The following is a 17,922-nucleotide window of genomic DNA, read 5'->3' on the forward strand; positions in this document are numbered from 1 at the left end:
ATTCCTACTTCTTGGTGTTTTTAAGAAACTACAATAATTACTTTTCTCTCCCCAAGTATCTACTTTTTAAGCCCGGGGAGAAACGTAGATTTTTACAGGTTTGCACCAGGAGGCCGGAAGAGCCCGAGAGAGAAAAGACAAGCTTGTTTATTAGCCAATTTGGGATCCCACTCTGCCTCATTTTCCCGCCCCTCCCACCAGAAAAGCCCTTCTGAAGTATGTTTGCCTTTCTCTGAAAATTAAGTTTAGCAACGACTCCTGTGTGGGTTCAGGGAGCCAAGGTGTCCGCCTCCTCCCCTGACTTTCCCTGCGCGCGCGTCAGGAGCAGCTTTGTTTCATTTACAGCACATTGCTGTAAATTACCAAGGAACATATTGGCTGAAGTTTTGGAAAAAGACAAACAAAACAAAACAAAAAACCAGACTTGAATAGGTGAGAATTCGTGCCTCATTAAAAAAAAAAAATCTCTTTTTATTGCATGTGTAAATACCTATTTAAGACCTCACCAACAACAGCTACTAGTGCGGGGAGAAAAACTGCCGCCAATTTAGACATTCTAACCCTGAAAGACTGTCCATTGGGGTAGCCCTCCAACGACGATTGACTCACAATCACTATGGGAGTACATTAATAAATCACGGCACAGTCTTTACTGGGAAGGAAACGGAAAATTGAAGCAATTATCTGGATAATCCAGGTTCCCCCACCTCCTTCCACAGACAGCTTCCCATTCACGCTCCGAAGAAAAGGCGGGTTTTGTGACAAGAGTTTGGCTTAGATTATCGGAATCCGCGGCTCTGTGTTAAAAGGGCTTCACTGAAGAACTTGTCTTTCTTTTCTTTCGAGCGTGGTGTCCCAAACCGAGGGTCCAGGTGCTCCCAGCCTTGGTATAGTCAGTCGCTGCTCCTCGAAGTGAACATGGAGATCTGGTCTTGAGAATGGAGCTGGGTTTGAGAAATAATCTCGTGTAGGTGGTCCAATCTAATCTATTTCTTCCTCTCTGTAATTGAAATGGAGATGTGAGTCAGCTCCAGTTCAAAACTGTAAGGACTGCACTCTCGGAACCACCCCCGTCCATCCTCGGGAGGAACCAGAACATTGAGTGATGGTCCCCAGTGATGATGCTAGCGCCAGCAGGCCACGAAGCACTCTGCGGATCTATCTGAACACTTGCATTCCACCCCGCCTCTCCTCCCCTTCTTCAACCTAGTCTAGCAACTAAATCCTTAGGACCGGATTATCACAGGCTACCACTCAATTGTATCCGGCCAGACTGGAAGTTTCTTGAGCAAAGGGGTATCGTCCTGCATTGCTTCTGAATTCTTCGGTGTGTGCAGAGGGAGATGGACCTCTCCGGAGGCCCTTACCTCAAGGAGAGCCCCAGCACGAGTGGTTTCTGGTTCTTAAAATCAAAGAGAGGAGCATGGCCTTTGAGCAATTTGGGTCCCTCTGTGTCAGCAAAAAAATGAAAGTTGGAGAAACTTGCTGTGATATCCTCACCCTCCGGGATAGGGTGTGGAACTAGAGAAGGTGTTAGGGTCCTGGCGGTTACCCTGGTACCGCTATCTGAAGGGCGTCGGCTTGGCTCCTCCTCCAACCTGGAGACAACTTTTACAATTAGCAGATGATGGCCAGCGTGAGTCAAGATTTGAGACAAAATCATTCACTTCCCCCCACGGTTCTTGTCTGGTAATTGTGAGAAGTTGCTTCGGGACCTGGAGGCTGATTCTGACCAATTTACTTTCCAATCCTCTAGAGACAGCTGGAGGGGGTAGAACTTGCGGGAGAAGGAGCAGAGGCTGCCGGGGTCCTGAATCTGAGCAAGGACTCCAGCATTTACTATACCAAGCATTTAGCGCTGGGTGTAGGACCATCATTTTTCACTGCAGGAGACACACGTGAGTTTGTCAAAAGTGCTTTAATAAAAACTAAACTAAAAACAGAGGTGACTAAACTCTTTCCCTGTCCCTTCTCCCCCACTGGATGCTTGTTTCTTAGGGGGAAAAAAAAAACTGGCCTCTTCCTTTTTAAACTCAATCACTTATTTTGAGTGATTTTCCTGTACTCCTTACCCTCACCGATTTTCTCTAACAAGTAGATGTTCTGAATTTCCTCCCAGTTCCCTTCTCACAGTGGGTAGCCCTGTTTCTGTGAGTTGTCACTATACACAACCAAACTTCATCCAAACTCCAGAGATCCTTTCCAGAGAAGTCTCAAGTAGGAAACCAGAAGTGCCTTCCCACCCTACCTGGCTCTGATCTCAGCCCTCCCTCTGTCTCCATCCACTGCCTCCCAAACACCACTCCCCATCCCACCCTTCTGAATTCTGCGGGGATCTGATTCCCATGGGAGCAATGAAAAGGAAGATAAAGAACAATTTAGAAACTTCTCTCTTAAGCACAAAATGCCTTTCTGAAGAAAGTCTGAGTACACCAACATTGTTTTCATCATAATTCCTTTGTATAACAAGGACAAGGGCAAGTAGTTTCTAATGAAAGAACATGGATTTGAGAATCATATCTATGTGGTTCTTTTTGTAGTTCATTCTCCTGACGAGCTGAGTGGCATTGTGCAAATTGCATGACCTTTCTGATTCCAGTTTTTTCATCTGTAAAATGGGGTTAACAAAGTAAACTTTATAGTTGAATGAGACTGTTCCAGTAAAACAGCATACCTGGCTGTTAAAAAAAGAACACTGGTTTTTTGTTTTTTTTTCTTCTTTCCCCTTAACTTCACCAACACTCATTTCTGTAAGGAAAGTAACAATGAAGGGAATCATTATCCATTCTAGGACCACTAAAGATATATCTTTCTGGTGGGAGAGACTTGTTAACTTGGCTCTCTTGAAGTGCTTAAGAGGTCCTCAAGCACAGTAACATAACTTCCAAATAAAACTGCTCACAGTCACCTCTATTTAGGTTATTTGGGGTTTAAAAATTAAACATATCTTTTCTTACTTGTCACTCACATGCAAGCACTTATAATAGAGCTTCCCTAAAGACTAAAAAAGAGGAAGCTTTTATTAATTTGTCTGGTTAATTTCAGTCCACATGGTTCTCCCAGGCTTAATTCCCAAGTTCATACTGGTCAGATTTCAACCTTCTCCAGAGCCTCCTCAGTTTCATGACTACCTGAGGTTCACTGAAGACAACAGTTTTTTCTCAGGGAAGTTTTTGTTCCAATAAGATGAATGATGAAGAAATGCAATCCAAGGAAGTTATTTTATCTAGATCTAGGTTCCGGGCCTGGGGAGCAAAGGCTTCTGACTCATGTCCTGCCTAGAGCATCCCAGAGGTAGCTGGGGAAGGCTGGGCCAGAGCCCTTCTCCACCTCGACTCACAACCAAGGCTGAATCCAAGATAACCCTAGACATTGTGCCTGGGTGGAGGGGTCAAGTAAAGAAGAAAAGCATCACCAAGCTTCTGTTCTCCCTCTATAAATCTCTCTTGGTTTAATTAAAGAGGTCTTAAAGAGATACTTCAATGTCAGTCACAACTAGTAGGTGCAGGTCAGTAAAGAGGAACCTGGTGAGTGCTGATTTGGAGATGGGCTAGGGCAGGGAAGGAGAGGAGGCACCAAAATTAGCTTTCTAGAAGCAACTGGCTGTCCAAGCCCCAGGAGCAAGAATCAGAATACTGGCATGGGTGACTGGTATTCTAAGCTGCACTGCAAATAAAGCTGGCTAGAGGTTAGGATGACATAAAGGGCTATCTATTCTACCAAATGATGTCTCCTTTTGGAGATCCTTATGGGCACAGAGCTTGCTACAGATTATCACTGGAATAAAATCAGATTCCAAGATTGTTAAGGGTAACAGTGTTACATCACAGCCTCCATACAGTGTTTGCCATGTGTATTATATACCCTTAGCTATGCAGACAAAATGTACAGTATTATATTGAACGTGAATGATATGCTCCATATGTGTGCTTAATTTGAAGTATTATATAAATTTAATACAGATCAAAGGAGGCATATTGTAGGGATGGGTCAAAAAACACTTGTTCTAATGTTTCCTAACACAGAGATTTGGCTTTTTTGTTTATACAGACAAATGCCTTATGTCCATCTTTAAAAAAAAAAAAAAAAAAGCCTGTTAAATTAGTACTGCAGATCATTCAGTACAATCTCCCCATTTGAGAGAAAGAAAATACCTAGGCCAGAAACCAAGAGACTGGCCAGTGTTCGAGGGCTGGTTAAATTTACGGGAACAATCCTGGTTACAACCTGAGTCTTCTGTAGGTAGGCAGGAGGAACAACTATATCTTATTCTACTTTTCTACATGACCACAGACATCTACACATAACTTTCATGGAACCTTCAATGTACATAGAAGAAAATGCCGATGCCAAGACAGAACCTGTGGATACAGCTTTTCAAATAAAGGTACAACACAGTTGACTGAATTAGTGCGGGGTTGGAAACTCTGACTCATCTCTACATATATTGAGCTCAATACTGTGAACCACTCACAAATCCATCCCAACTTGATATTTGCCATCTCAAAGCTACTCCGAGGACCTCAGACACCCTCTACTGCTGCACCCATAGGTTCTCGTCAGTGGGCTGTCTCTGGACGGTGTCAGAAAGACCCCACCAAGAAGTAACTCTCCTTCATGGATGGCCATTTCAATACAACCGTTCAATCTGGTGGCTCCGCACCGCACCCTCTCCCTGTCTCTCAGCCTTTCGGGTCCCTCTGTGCAGCCAAGAGCCTCTGGAATGACCCTCAGCCCTCCTTGGAGGCTTCGCCGCAAACTAATGGATTGTCGATGCCAGCAGCTGCCTCTGGGTCACAAAGATGCTGCAAACGGGGACATCTCACAACACCTGTTGTGCTGCAGTCAGTACCTGGCAGAGGGGGCGAGAGTGTGCCAGGGCGGATGGCTGAGAACAGCAAGATCGGAAAAGAGGTCTCTGTTACCGGAAAATTAGCTGTAATTGCCGGGAAGTGCTGGGGCAGGTTTAGGGTGTTGGGGTAAAGACGGATGAGGCAGGGTGAGGCCTCCTTCGGAATTTCGTTGAAGTGCAGTCCCTCGGAGCTAAAGAGGGGCTCCGCCGGCCCCCAGCCCTCAGCGATCCGGCCGAGTCCCGACTGCGGGTGCGTCGTTAGCGCCCAGGAAGACCCGCCTCTTGCCCAACACAGCCAGTGCCGAGTGAGTGCGGGATGCGGACTGCTTGAATTCGGTGCTTCTGCGGTAGCAAAGGACAAAAGAGTCTCCTCCCTTTACCTTACCCTCTGTAACTCTTCCTTTACCCCCATCTCCAATCCCTACCCTCTGAAACACAGTTCAAAAACACCTCCCTGCACCTGGAGTTGAGATCTGCACTCCCGCGCCCCTACTTCCTTCTCGCTCGGGAAGAGGGGGATGGGGTGCGCGGGGAGCGGGGAACACCGCAGGAGATGCGCGTGTGTGGTCTCCAGATCCCGCTCCCCTCTTCATTTGCAGCCCACAGCCCAGCGGCGGAAGCCGGAGATAACCCCGCACCGGCGCGAGTCTCGGATGGAGTTTCCCCCCAAAGGCGCGCCGCCAGTGTCTCGGGCTCGAGCGTGCTCTCGCGGCGAGCACCCGACGCCAACCCGTGTAAACGCCGAGCGCTGTGGGTGCTAGCTCACCGCGGCGTTTCTGCCAGGCGAAAGGGTTTGGAATAGTTTTGTGTTTCTCTTCCAGCTCCTTTCTTGTGCTTGTAGTTTCTTTTATCTGCAGAGCAATTGATTCTCTGTTGCACTCTGCCTGCCTTACCCGGTGTTTACTTTTCTTAAGTACAAAAAATTTTTTTTAACCATTTCCCCAATTGATATACTTTAGGGTGTCAGTTGGCCCGTAAAAAAGGCAATCACTGCCTTCAGTGGAGTCAGCTGGCTACCAAGGCGGGAAGAGAGGAAAAGCCCCAGCCTTGATTTACCTTCTTGCTACAACACAACTCAGAGCCCAGCGCCTGACAGACCTCAGAAAATTCGGAAGGAAATCCTAATCTGAAAGTCTTGAGAAAGTACTTCAAGAAAAGGCATAGGTCCTTCAAAAACTAGAGGAAAGGAAGGACATGATTTCCAACAGACTAATAATTACAGACCACTGGGAATCACTTCCCTTTAGTCTTTTCCCTCTAGGAGTAATTGAATATATTCTTGCTGTAAAATTAGAGTTTGGGACTCTCTTTTTTTGTTCTTTTAAAAATAAAAATAGCCTTATTTACTTTTTTTGGGGGGGTATGATTTTATATCTGCCAGAAAAATAAAATATTTTCTAGAGTATCTGCAATGTGTGAGACACCAGTACTTTGGTGTGACAGAATTAGAAACTTCACAAATATTTGAAAGCTATCTGTTAAAGTTTGATAAATGACAACTCAACAGGTTAACTTCAAATCTCTAATTTTGTTCAAATACCAGTTTATTATCTCAGATTTAAAATTATCAGGAAATATTAAGAATACAATCCATATGCTATGTAATATGTTTTCCAGCTCTTTTAGGCAAATAGAATGATGTCCCAACACACTTGCTGTTTTTAATTGCTAGAAAGAGAAGCATATCATATACACATGAGCTTATTATGTGCTTTTAATAAACACAATAGGAAAAGCAGTGCCTTATAAAACAGAATCCATCAATGAGATTAAATTACATGTATTAAGGTAGTAGTAGAATAATAAAGATAATAAATAAAGCAACTCCTACTTACCAATAGGTGTAAATCCATGCTTTAGAGATTCTTGTAAATCCCCTGTGTCTGAATTAGAAGACATTCTTAGTGAAATTACAGGTGGTCCTTTGATTAAGGGCAGAAATCATTGAATGTAAGAAGAAGTGCCAATTGTCAAATTTTTTGGCCTTGGAGAGGACACGTCAGACTACAGTAACCCTTAGTGAAAGTTAGGAAAATGCAAAAAAAAAAAAAAAAAAAAAAAAAAAATCCAAGAATTCAAAAAGTTACGAGCAAGTCTTTCCCTGGACTCTGTACTTTTTCCAGCATTAGTGACCTGCTGTAAACCATGTATCCAGTTTCATGATGGTTTCTAATCAGAAGAATGGAAACTTTTGATAGGCTTGGAGTGATCACATGACTCTATGCAAGTTGATAAGAGGACCCTGTTATAAAGTGACAGCAAAAGAGATAAGAACTCTTGGCAGATAATGGCAAAGAAATGATTAACTCAGAAGTGGAGAGGTGCTGTGCAGCAGAGAGTGGAAAGTTGTAAAACTGAGGGGTCAGAAGATCATACTTAGTGGATAAAGCTCCAAACCACCTTAAATCCACTAACTAATCTGAAGCTTGTGACATGCTCTCTTGATGTCATCACCTCTTTGCATAGAAGAGGGCAGACATAGCTCTTGTGACCTCTGTAAATATGTTTTTGATGATAACATTGGCAGACATAAATTCTTTAAGTGATGACTGCAAATATGATTGGCACTTTGAAGCGCTGCAGTAGCATTTCCAAGCTGATGGTCATTTATTTTTTCTATATTTTGGTCAACCAACCATTTTAGTATGCTTACTCATTAGATGAGGACCTACCTTTAACTTATTTATACATTGGTCAGTTAATGATTTTTTACCCCCCAAAAGCAAAACTTACACTTTGAGGTTAGTGCTGGAAAATGATGAATGCTTAATACATTTTCTGTAATTTTAAAGTTATTATTCTTTGTTTGAATCCATGGAGAAAATTTGGATCACTATTCACCATGGTCTTTTGAACTGAATTCATGAAAGGACTATTACTCAAACTACCATAGCTCATTTTAGACACTTGTTGAATATTTCTATTGTTCTTTAAAGTAATAATGTCTGGAATCTTAGAGTAATGCCTGTCTTTTCCCATGTTATGGAACAGCTAACTGTTTTCTTGTTTGTTTTGACTTTGCGAATGAGGCAAACTGTTTTCCCTCTGAGGGTTTTGGGAAAAACCAAGATGTTTATGTACAGCATTTTTCCTAGACAAAATTTTACTTTTTAGTATAATATTTGACTGCATATAATAGAAAAAACAGAACAAGGTTTAAACAAGACATTTATTTCTCTCTTATAAAAGAAGTTTAGTGGTAGACAGGGGATGGTACATAGCTCTACAAAGTTGTCTAGGACCTAAGCTTCTTCCATCTTATTATCCTCCATCTCTTGTCCTCATGTTTCAAGATGGCTGCTAGAGTGCCAGCCATCACTTTCAGGAAGCAGAATGAAAAAAGGGGAGAGGAAGCTTGCTCCTTTTTAAGAACACTTCCAGAAAGTACCACGCAAATACTTTGTTTATATCTCACTTGGCAGAACTGAGACACATATCCATACCTAGGGGCAGAGAAGGCTGGGAAGTGAATTATCTTAGCTGGGTAGCTAAATATGTATTCCACGCTAAAAAGGACTGGGTGATTACAATCATCTTTGTTAGTTCTTTGCCGTTGTTTCTTTGAATAATCAAACAATAACATGGCACAATTCTAGACATATGCCCACATACTTTTTAGAGGATATACATTTTCTGTAAAGCAGTTGTTATCTTAAAAACTGTTTAGCACCCCAAAAAGTTTTTGCTTATATGGGCTATTTTCAATATTAGAAATTAAAATTCCAAAAATTAAAAATATTAATTAATTCATTAAAAATACCAATAATAAACCCATTACAGACCAAAAAATAAGTAACTTTTAAATTAAAAGTAACTATTTCCCAAAGCAAAATAATTAGTAAAGGAGTGTCATTTTCACAAATTTTAATGTCTGGCTTCATAGAGGACGGCTGGATTCTCATATCTGTTTATGCATTCATTTTTTTAGTGATATATTATTTTGTATAATAGAAATATATTTCTATTTCTCTTGTATAAAAGAAAATATCTCACAGATATGGAGTTGGTAAAAGGAGGAGTAAAGGAGTATTATTACAGCCTTTTCAGATAATTATGGATATTTTGCTTTGACAATACAGCCAAAGTCAACAAATAGTAGCTTCTTTAATATTAGTGGAAACGTGGAATCTGAAACCATATCAGTGAAGTTTTTTTATTGTTACATTAAAATCCATTGGCTTATTTAACACTTTGAATGCATATACATAATTTTATAACATCATGCATTGCTCATTTGGAAAATATGGGTTACTGAATTATACAGATCTTCCAAATATTGACACATTTCATTATTTAATATCAAAAAATGTATTTGTATTATCACCATTCATCTCATCAGTGTTCTTTGAACACTGGGAAGCTGTCAAACTCATGGTGGCAGACACAAGTTTTCCAAAATTCAAAATTTCACTTGAAAGCTTGTATTTTATCATTGGGAAAAAAACTGCTATGGGTTATTTTCTTTGAAGTAGCAGGTTTGCTTCACTCATGCTTGAAAAAATGTTTCCAGAATACCCAAGTCTAAATAATCACAGTTTGTCCGTCAGTCTTTCAAGTAAAAATGATGTTCCATGAAAACCAGCTAGGTCAACTTGTAACCCAAACAACTGCACTAGTGCTTTTGGTAGAATCAATCATCATGCTTTGATATACCACTGATGTCACAATGCTTGAAGAATTTTGAAGGACTATGAACAGTACAATTGAGGGCGTGTCTTAGTTCACTGGAACTGCTATAACAAATACCACTCAATGGGTTGGCTTAACAACAGGAATTTATTGGCTCATGGCTTGGAAGGATAAAAGTCTGAAATCAAGGTGTCAGAAAAGCCATGCTTTCTTCTGGAAGCATGTAGTATTCTGGTGCTGACTTGTCATGATCCTTGGGGCTCCTTGCTTGCATCTCTGTCTCCTATCACATGGCCACCTCTCTCTTCTTGTATCTGCTCTTCTGGTTTCTGCAGACTTCCTGCTCCTGATTCCTCTGTTTAGAAGGCCTCTAGCCACAAAGATTAAGACCCACCCTGATTCAGTAGACCACACACAAATAGGACCTTCAAAGATCCTATTCAAAAATGAGTTCACACCCTGACTCACCTTAACATATTCGAAGATGCTATTTAGAAATAGTTTCACACCTTAGGAATGGGGTTAAGATTAAGAATATGTGTTTCTCTGGCGTTCATGATTCAATCTGCATCCAGGGACAATTCAATTCATATGGCTCAGCTTGATTAGAGGTGTTATTTTGCTGTATGAAGTAGCTGTGTTTCTATTTTATAATTGTTTTTTAAATGCAATTTTATTGAAATATGTTCACATATGATACAGTCATCCTAAATGTACAACAGGTGTTCACAGTATCATCATATTGTTGTGCATTCATCACCACAATCGATTTTTGAACATTTTCATTACTCCAAAAAATAAAAGTAAAAATAATAAGAATAAAAATAAAAGTAAAAAAGAACACCCAAAACATCCTGTACCCCTTCTCCCCCCATTATTCATTTACTTTTTGTTCCCATTTTTCTACTCATTTGTCCATACACTGGGTAAAGGGAGAGTGAGCCATAAGGTTTCCAAAATCACATGGTCACACTGTGTAAGCTATATAGTTATACAACAGTCTTCAAGAATAAAGGCTACTGGGTTGCAGTTCAACAGTTTCAGGTATTTCCTTCCAGCTGTTCCAATACAATAAAAACTAAAAAGGGATATCTATACAATGCATACGAGTTACCTCCTGAATGACCTCTTGACTTTATTTGAAATCTCTCAGCCACTGAAACTTTATTTTGTTTCATTTCTCTTCCCCCTTTTGGTTCAGAAGACTTTCTCAATCCTATGAAGCCAGGCCCAGGCTCATCCCTGGGAGTCACGTCCCATGTTGCCAGGGAGATTTACATCCCTGGGAGTCATGTCCCATGTAAGGGGGAGGGCAGTGAGTTTATCTGCTGAGTGGGCTTAGAGAGAGAGGCCACATCTGAGCAACAAAAGAGGTTCTCTGGGGGTGACTCTCAGGCACAATTATAAGTAGGCTTTGCCTTTCCTTTGTAGTAATAGCAAGCTTTGTAAGGGCAAGCCCCAAAATTAAGGGCTCAGCCTACTAAACTGATAGTCTCCAAGGCTTGTAAGAATATATCAGAATTCCCCAGCTGGGGAAGTTAATATTTCCACATTTTCCCCTATCCCTCAAGGGGGCTTTGCAAATGTTTTTTATTCTCTGACCAGATTACTCTGGGAAATATTGGACTTCATGCTAACCTGTACAAACCAACCAGATCTCACTCCCTATTCAAAGTTCCATATAATTATGGTGTTTGAGTAAACTGACCACACAAGTTAAATTATATAATGTGCTATAGAAAATACAGCTTTTGCACTGAATAAACATCTCTTCCTTCAGTCCCAAACAGAAGCTGAAGTTTTAAAGCACAGTTAATATCATCCTCTTCTCTTTAGTCTTATCTACCCCAGTCTCAACCAGGTCCATTTCGTTCACATCTCCAATGAAGTCTGGTCTCTTTTGCAGCCTCTTTAGCAGTTGCTGCATGGGGCAATGCTGACACTCATAGCTGCCAAACTCTGGCTCCGAGTCCCAGGTGACACACAGACACCCGAAGCTCCAGGGACTGACCAAGTCACACATAAACATCTCAGCATCTCAGAATTTAGAAAAAACTGTTACAACTCATGAATATATGTGACTGCTATAAGAGCTTACAATCTAGGGAACTTTAGATAAGCCTTCCGCTGATAACCCATGCTCCCAGATTCAAGTCTCAGAGTTTGCACATAATTGTTAGTCCATATTAGTGAGGAATTACAATGTTTGTCTTTTCATTTCTGGCTTATTTCACTCCACCTACTTTCCTCTAGTTCCATTCACCTAGTTGCATACCTCACATTATCAAGTAGCTGTGTTTTTGAAGAGTAGTATGTTAATCAGTTTTTATAACCCATGTCACATACTGAGTACACTTGGAATTTTTAAATAAAATATGATAGTCTGTTAATGTGGTCTGATTTTTAAATATGCACTTTCATATCTTTATTTTTTGTGAAATTGAGAGTATGACTGAATAGAGAAGAAATCTGAATTGGATTAAAATAGATTATATCATCTTTTGTTAAATATTATGAGCTTTTTTTTTTTTTTTCTCTCTAGGATGTTGGAAAGGAGGCATGTTAGGATTTCTTCTGGGAATAGAAACTTTTCCCGGTTTCACCAGAGTCAGCATCCGAACCAGGGGCTGCCTGTTCTGATCATGTTGTGAAGGGATTTGCAGAACATGGGGGAGCTGGATGCTCACCAGAGGAGCCCAGGGTTTTGGCTGCTGCTACAGCTTTTCATCTCTTTGCAACAAAAGTCAAGATTATTTAAAAATGCACCTCCCCATACCTCAGGGATACATTGTCAGCTTAGAAGACTGATCTCTGGATAAGCAGTTTTATTCATTTTCTTCAGGGCAGTACCATTAGAAAACTCAAGGACATTTCCCTGAGTCTTTGAAACTCTTTAGATAGAAGGACTTGGGGCTTATGGGAGGCAATGCCAAAACAAATGTACCTCTGGCCCAGACCTTAGAAGAAAAGGCAGATGAATGGAAAGGTGATTATAAGCCTTTATGTACTAATATTTATTTCTCCCTTACTGATCACATTATGATCCATTTAGCTCAGTTCTTTAAATCAGAATATTAATGAGACTAAGGTCCAAGTTTTTATTATGGAAGGAAAAGTTTTACAAAGGGAAAAACTATTTGCAAGGTCATATGGACACCTATTAGCTTTGGCCAGGATGCAAAAAGTTGCTCCTTAATTAGGAACTAAATTTCAATTTAATTTCATTCTTTTCTTTTAGGTTTCTGGAAGAGAATCTGCATCTGTCAGTGACTAAAGCCCAGGTATAGACATTTTCAAGCCTTTTTGAGGTTTTAAACCAGATTAACATTGACAGTTTTCAAGAACTAAGTAAATGGGGTGAGCATGTATGTTTATGGATAGTTTATAACTCAATATACGGACGTTTGGCTTAACAAAATTGCACACATTAGGTAATAGATTTAGCATTTTCTGAAGATTCACGTTACAGAATTTATGGTCTCATTTTTCTTTGACGTTTACTCTGATTACTGTTTTGTGTTCGTTTTCCACTTGATCTATGTTATTTCAGTTGACATGTTAGAAAAGTGCATCTGGATGATATAAGTGCTATATGGAGAGAGACGAGATGGAAGGGCAGTGAGAATTAAGAAAGGCCTTCAACCTGTCTCCCCTGCTTTTCAGCTGTGCTGCTGGCTCTGAACCCTGTCCAACTCAAACTCCAAACATTCCATCAAAAATGACCCACCTCTGTGTCAGGTTTGGGTGGCCTGAAGTCTGGATGTCCCCTGGAAATCAGGGTCAGAAGTGGCCATGACCTTCACCTGTGGTCAGGATGGGTGTTGGAAACATCTCCAGTTAGATACCCATGCGGCCTCAGCAAGGTGAGATTTATGGAGGAGACCTACTCGCGGAAGGTAGCAGGCACTGCTTCACATAAAATGAGAGAACTAGTAACCCTGTCAGCAGAGGGGGCATTTATAAGTGTGCTGTTTTTCCTTTGAGCTATAAGGTCTTGTGCACACACAACTGATGAAAGCTACTTTGCATTAGCATCAGATTTAGTGTATTTACATAGGTCCAAAAGATTAAAGTTTTCTTTTAAATATATGGTGGATGTAAAAGTATGATTTTTATTGAAACTAATTGTTTCTTCTCCAATTTTAGATTGAAAGCCAGAAGGGACATATATTTTAATATGCGTATTTTACAACTGTAACTATTTTGGAATATGTTGGATACACATTTGTTAATCTTTATACATTTTTCAATCCATGAAATAGAATTCTCTATTAAATCCTCTCAACACACTGGCAGTAGCTCTAATTATTTTCCCTGAGAAACCACGCAGTTTGGGTTGATGAGAACGCATTAGAAGATCGTGGTAGACGTGGAAGCAACGTAGTAGCTGGTTAAGAGGCTGGGATTTAGGATGGGAATCGTCATGACTCCCATCCCTGCTTTGCCCCCTACCTGGGTATGACCTAGGAATGCTTGTCCTCTTTAAGCCTCTGATTCCTCAGAGTAACAATGGCAAAAATTACAAAATCAAGTAGTGTTTGTGGTGGAAAGTGAATGAGATAATATACATAAAATACACAGCGTTGTGCCTGAGACAGAGTCATTAAAAACAAAGACGGGTGACTTGGGATGTAGGTGCTACCTTCCTCTGATTAGACAGAACCGTTTTACAAAATGTACGAAAGGTTGGGAAATGGTAGCATTACTAGGTTGCTTAAACCCTTCCAGAACTTTTAAAATACTGTTTGCTATTTGTCATTCTCTTACTCACTTTCCTGTGGCATTTACTGGCATGCTGAGGAAACATTATATTAATGAGTTACTTTGCTCTTTTGAAGCTTATCTGTCAGGCTAATTTAATAGAAATAGGAACTCAGTGCTTTGTGAGAAATGAACATATTTTTGTGAAAGTAGGATTGGAGTAAGGGTCACATGTGGCACAAATAACAGGTGCTGGGAACCCAGCCTCAACAGTTAACAAGCAATTTACTTTCCGACTATGCAGGGAAAAGCACAAAACAAATCATTATCACAGTTTTTAGTATTATTATTATTTATTTATTAGAGAAGTGGGTTTACAGAATAATCATGTATAAAATATGAATTTTCAGTTACCACCCTATTATTAACACCTTACATTGGTGTGGAACATTTGTTATAATCGATAAAACATTTTTATAATTGTACTATTAACTACAGTCCATGATTTAACTTAGGATTCACTGTTTGTATACTACCTCAATTTTTTATAATTATGTTCTCATCAAGGCACAGTTTAATCATTTCCTTTTGGCAAATTTGGGCATTTTCCATGACAGCACTCTGTTCTAAACATCTTTGCTACCTGACTCAACACATCAGATACCACCACATAGAATACTTACAGTAACTCACATTTACAAGGATATGTGTTTGTAATGACAAAAACATTATTTGCTAACTGATTTCAGAAAGGATTTGTAAATGATTGACACATAATGAATGACTCCAAGGCATCTTTGCCAAAATCCAAAAGATATTCAACAATGACATCTGAACCCATATTGCATGATGATGTTAAAGTTCAGTTAATAAGTTACAGTCACTGTAAACTTCCTGAATACACTCTTCCAAGACACTGTGACATATCCACTAGGAACTGATGTTCTTGTAAAATAGGATTTTTGGTGAGCACCTTACATGAACATATGCCAGAAACGTCCTTTAAATATGTTTACAGTTTTGATTTATTCAGAACAAATATCCTAAACCACTCATTGTTCTAATGCAGCAGATATTGGGGAGTTTATGGAAATCCTATAAATACTGAACCAGTTAGTTCCTGCCAAACCACTGCTTAATAGTGCATTTTTGCTTGTAAGCCTCACTAACAAAGACGTTTGTCACCGTTTTTTATATATAACCTGGTCTACTTCCTTAAGAATCCTTACCCCCACCCCTATTTTATAAGATGGTGGGATGGCCAATTTTGAAAAAGAGTGACTAAGTAAAGATTTCTTCTCTTTCTCTTTAATAACTGTGAGAAATATGGCACCTGGCTGGAAAGATAAGTGACTTTTACACAGTGCTATTATGGCCTGGCAAATATTCTCACTTTTTATAGCACTAATAATTAAACAGAACCTTAGTCAATCTTCTGGCAATTGATGTATTTAAGGCTTTACTCCTGTGTAGGCTTGTGCTGAGTTCCCCACGTTTATCACAGTCCATGATTTATGTCTAATGACTTATAGTTCATATCTTTATTTAGAGTAAATGAAATAAACTCAGTACCATTTTGTTTCCATTTAAGGCCTTTTAGAACTTTTTGGCAAATAACTAAATGATCTAAACTATTTTAAAAAGAGGAAACTGTACATCATCCAAAGAGATTTTCCTAGGAATCCCATAGTAATTATTGTTAAAATATAGAGCCACAAAATATATCTCAGGTATTCTTAGTTCATGAAACTGATTGTTATATATTATCAAACATTATCTGGTAGAGCTCATGAATAAAACAATCTTTCAAATAATAGGTGTAACTCTAGATTTAAATATTTTATATGGCTAAATCTTACATGGGTTATATAATTCAATGTTGATTTGCGGTTCAGTTATGTGGATAGATATTATTTTTTGACCTTTTAGTCTTTTCTGAAATAAGACAATGTTTAATCAAAAATGATAAAGTAGAATTTTAAATATATACATTCCTTAAACTGTTTCTCAACACACAGCAAACTGTGATTAGTCAAAACATCAATCTCCTGACTGTAATAGAATAAAGGCAGTAACACACATGCGTAACATTTTTCGTATTTTGAGAAAGGATAAAAACAAAGCTGAAAGGATTAATTGAAAATCACTGAAGATACTTAGAATGTTCGCCTTATATTATATGAAATTGCAAAAACAAAAATGAGTTTCAAAGAAGTGGGCTTACTTTCTACCTGTTATTTTTATTTCCATGAATCTAGAAAGTTATATCTGCAAGCATTATTTATTTTGATACTTAAATTTAGCTTTTTAGATTTTCCAGGTCCTTTTGCATTTCCCAGAAGAGCACAAGCTAACTAATTTTGCTACTTTTACCTGATCATTAGAGAAGAAAAGTTAAGATTTTGAGCAAATAAAAAAATTTGAAATTGTTCTGGGATTTCAGTTACCCATTCTTTCTTTCATTATCTCCCATTACCACAAAAACTTAATTGTACTGTGTTTAAAATTAGTGCCTTTTTGTAGTTAGTATGATCTTAAAGCTTTCATTTTTATTTCACTTAATTATACTAATAATAGAATATATTAATTTTAGAACTGCTCAATTATTGAGTATGTGATATTTGACTTGTTTTTCAACCTCTCTTTGCTTCTATATCCTTGTGTATCATTTCTACATTTATTGAGCACATATGACATGTCAGATACTCTGAAAAGTGCTTTATATACATTGTATTATTTAATCCTCAAAGTAATTATTTTATTTACCTTCATTTTACACATGAGAAAATTTATTATTAGAAATTTTAAGTAGTTTACCCAATGCTACATGGTTAATATAAATACAGCGCAATTCAAATTCGTGTCTGACTTTGAAATTTTTATGAGTCAGTTTTAAAAATTATTTTATGAATTAAATGATATGTATACCTGTCATATGGTAGTCACTAAATAAATATCAGTAACCAGTATTAATATTTACGGCTGGAAAGGCTTGCACTAGGAAAACTCAAAGATCTTTAAACAAAGAGTTGGTAAAGCATTATGTCCTTTAATGATATAAAATGTAAATATAAAATAGCCACAAGTCATAAATGCAGGTCGAATTTATTATATCCCAAATGGAGTGCATCTTTCATTTCAAAGGCCACATTTTCTTCTTTGGATGAATGACACCACCAAATTGCTAAATCAGAAATATAGGCGTTATCCTAAATGTCTCCCTTTGATTTACTATGTCTATTCAGTTGACAAGTTTAGTCCATCGTGTCTCTTTAACATTTCTCATTGGCTTCTGTTCTAGTTTGCTAATGCTGCCAGAATGCAAAACACCAGAAATGGATTGACTTTAATAAAAGGGGGTTTATTTGGTTACACAGTTACAGTCTTAAGGCCACAGAGTGTCCAAGGTAACGCATCAACAATCGGGTACCTTCACTGGAGCATGGCCAATGGCGACCGGAAAACCTCTGTTAGCTGGGAAGGCATATGGCTGGCGTCTGCTCCAAGTTCTGGTTTCAAAATGGCTTTCTCCCAGGACCTTCCTCTCTAGGCTGCAGTTCCTCAAAAATGTCATTCTTAGTTGCTCTTGGGGCGTTTTTCCTCTCTTAGCTTCCCTGGAGCAAAAGTCAGCTTTCAACGGCCGTCTTCAAACTGTCTCTCATCTGCAGCTCCTGTGCTTTCTTCAAAGTTTCCCTCTTGGCTGTAGCAAGCTTGCTCCTTATGTCTGAGCTTATATAGTG

The 17,922-nt window shown here is 39.1% G+C and overlaps 1 protein-coding gene across 1 annotated transcript in view; it reads right to left on the reverse strand.

The window, feature by feature from the left end:
* NR5A2 (nuclear receptor subfamily 5 group A member 2) overlaps positions 1-6,878 on the reverse strand; it is a 149,575-nt gene extending 142,697 nt beyond the window's left edge. The window contains exon 1 of the mRNA XM_037825090.1: positions 6,688-6,878. Coding sequence (XP_037681018.1) covers positions 6,688-6,751 — 64 coding nt within the window. The 5' untranslated portion in view covers positions 6,752-6,878. The remainder of the gene's footprint in view (positions 1-6,687) is intronic.
* Positions 6,879-17,922: the final 11,044 nt, after the last annotated feature.

This window comes from Choloepus didactylus, chromosome 2 (assembly GCF_015220235.1).
Source record: "Choloepus didactylus isolate mChoDid1 chromosome 2, mChoDid1.pri, whole genome shotgun sequence".
NCBI classification, from domain to species: Eukaryota; Metazoa; Chordata; class Mammalia; order Pilosa; family Megalonychidae; genus Choloepus; species Choloepus didactylus.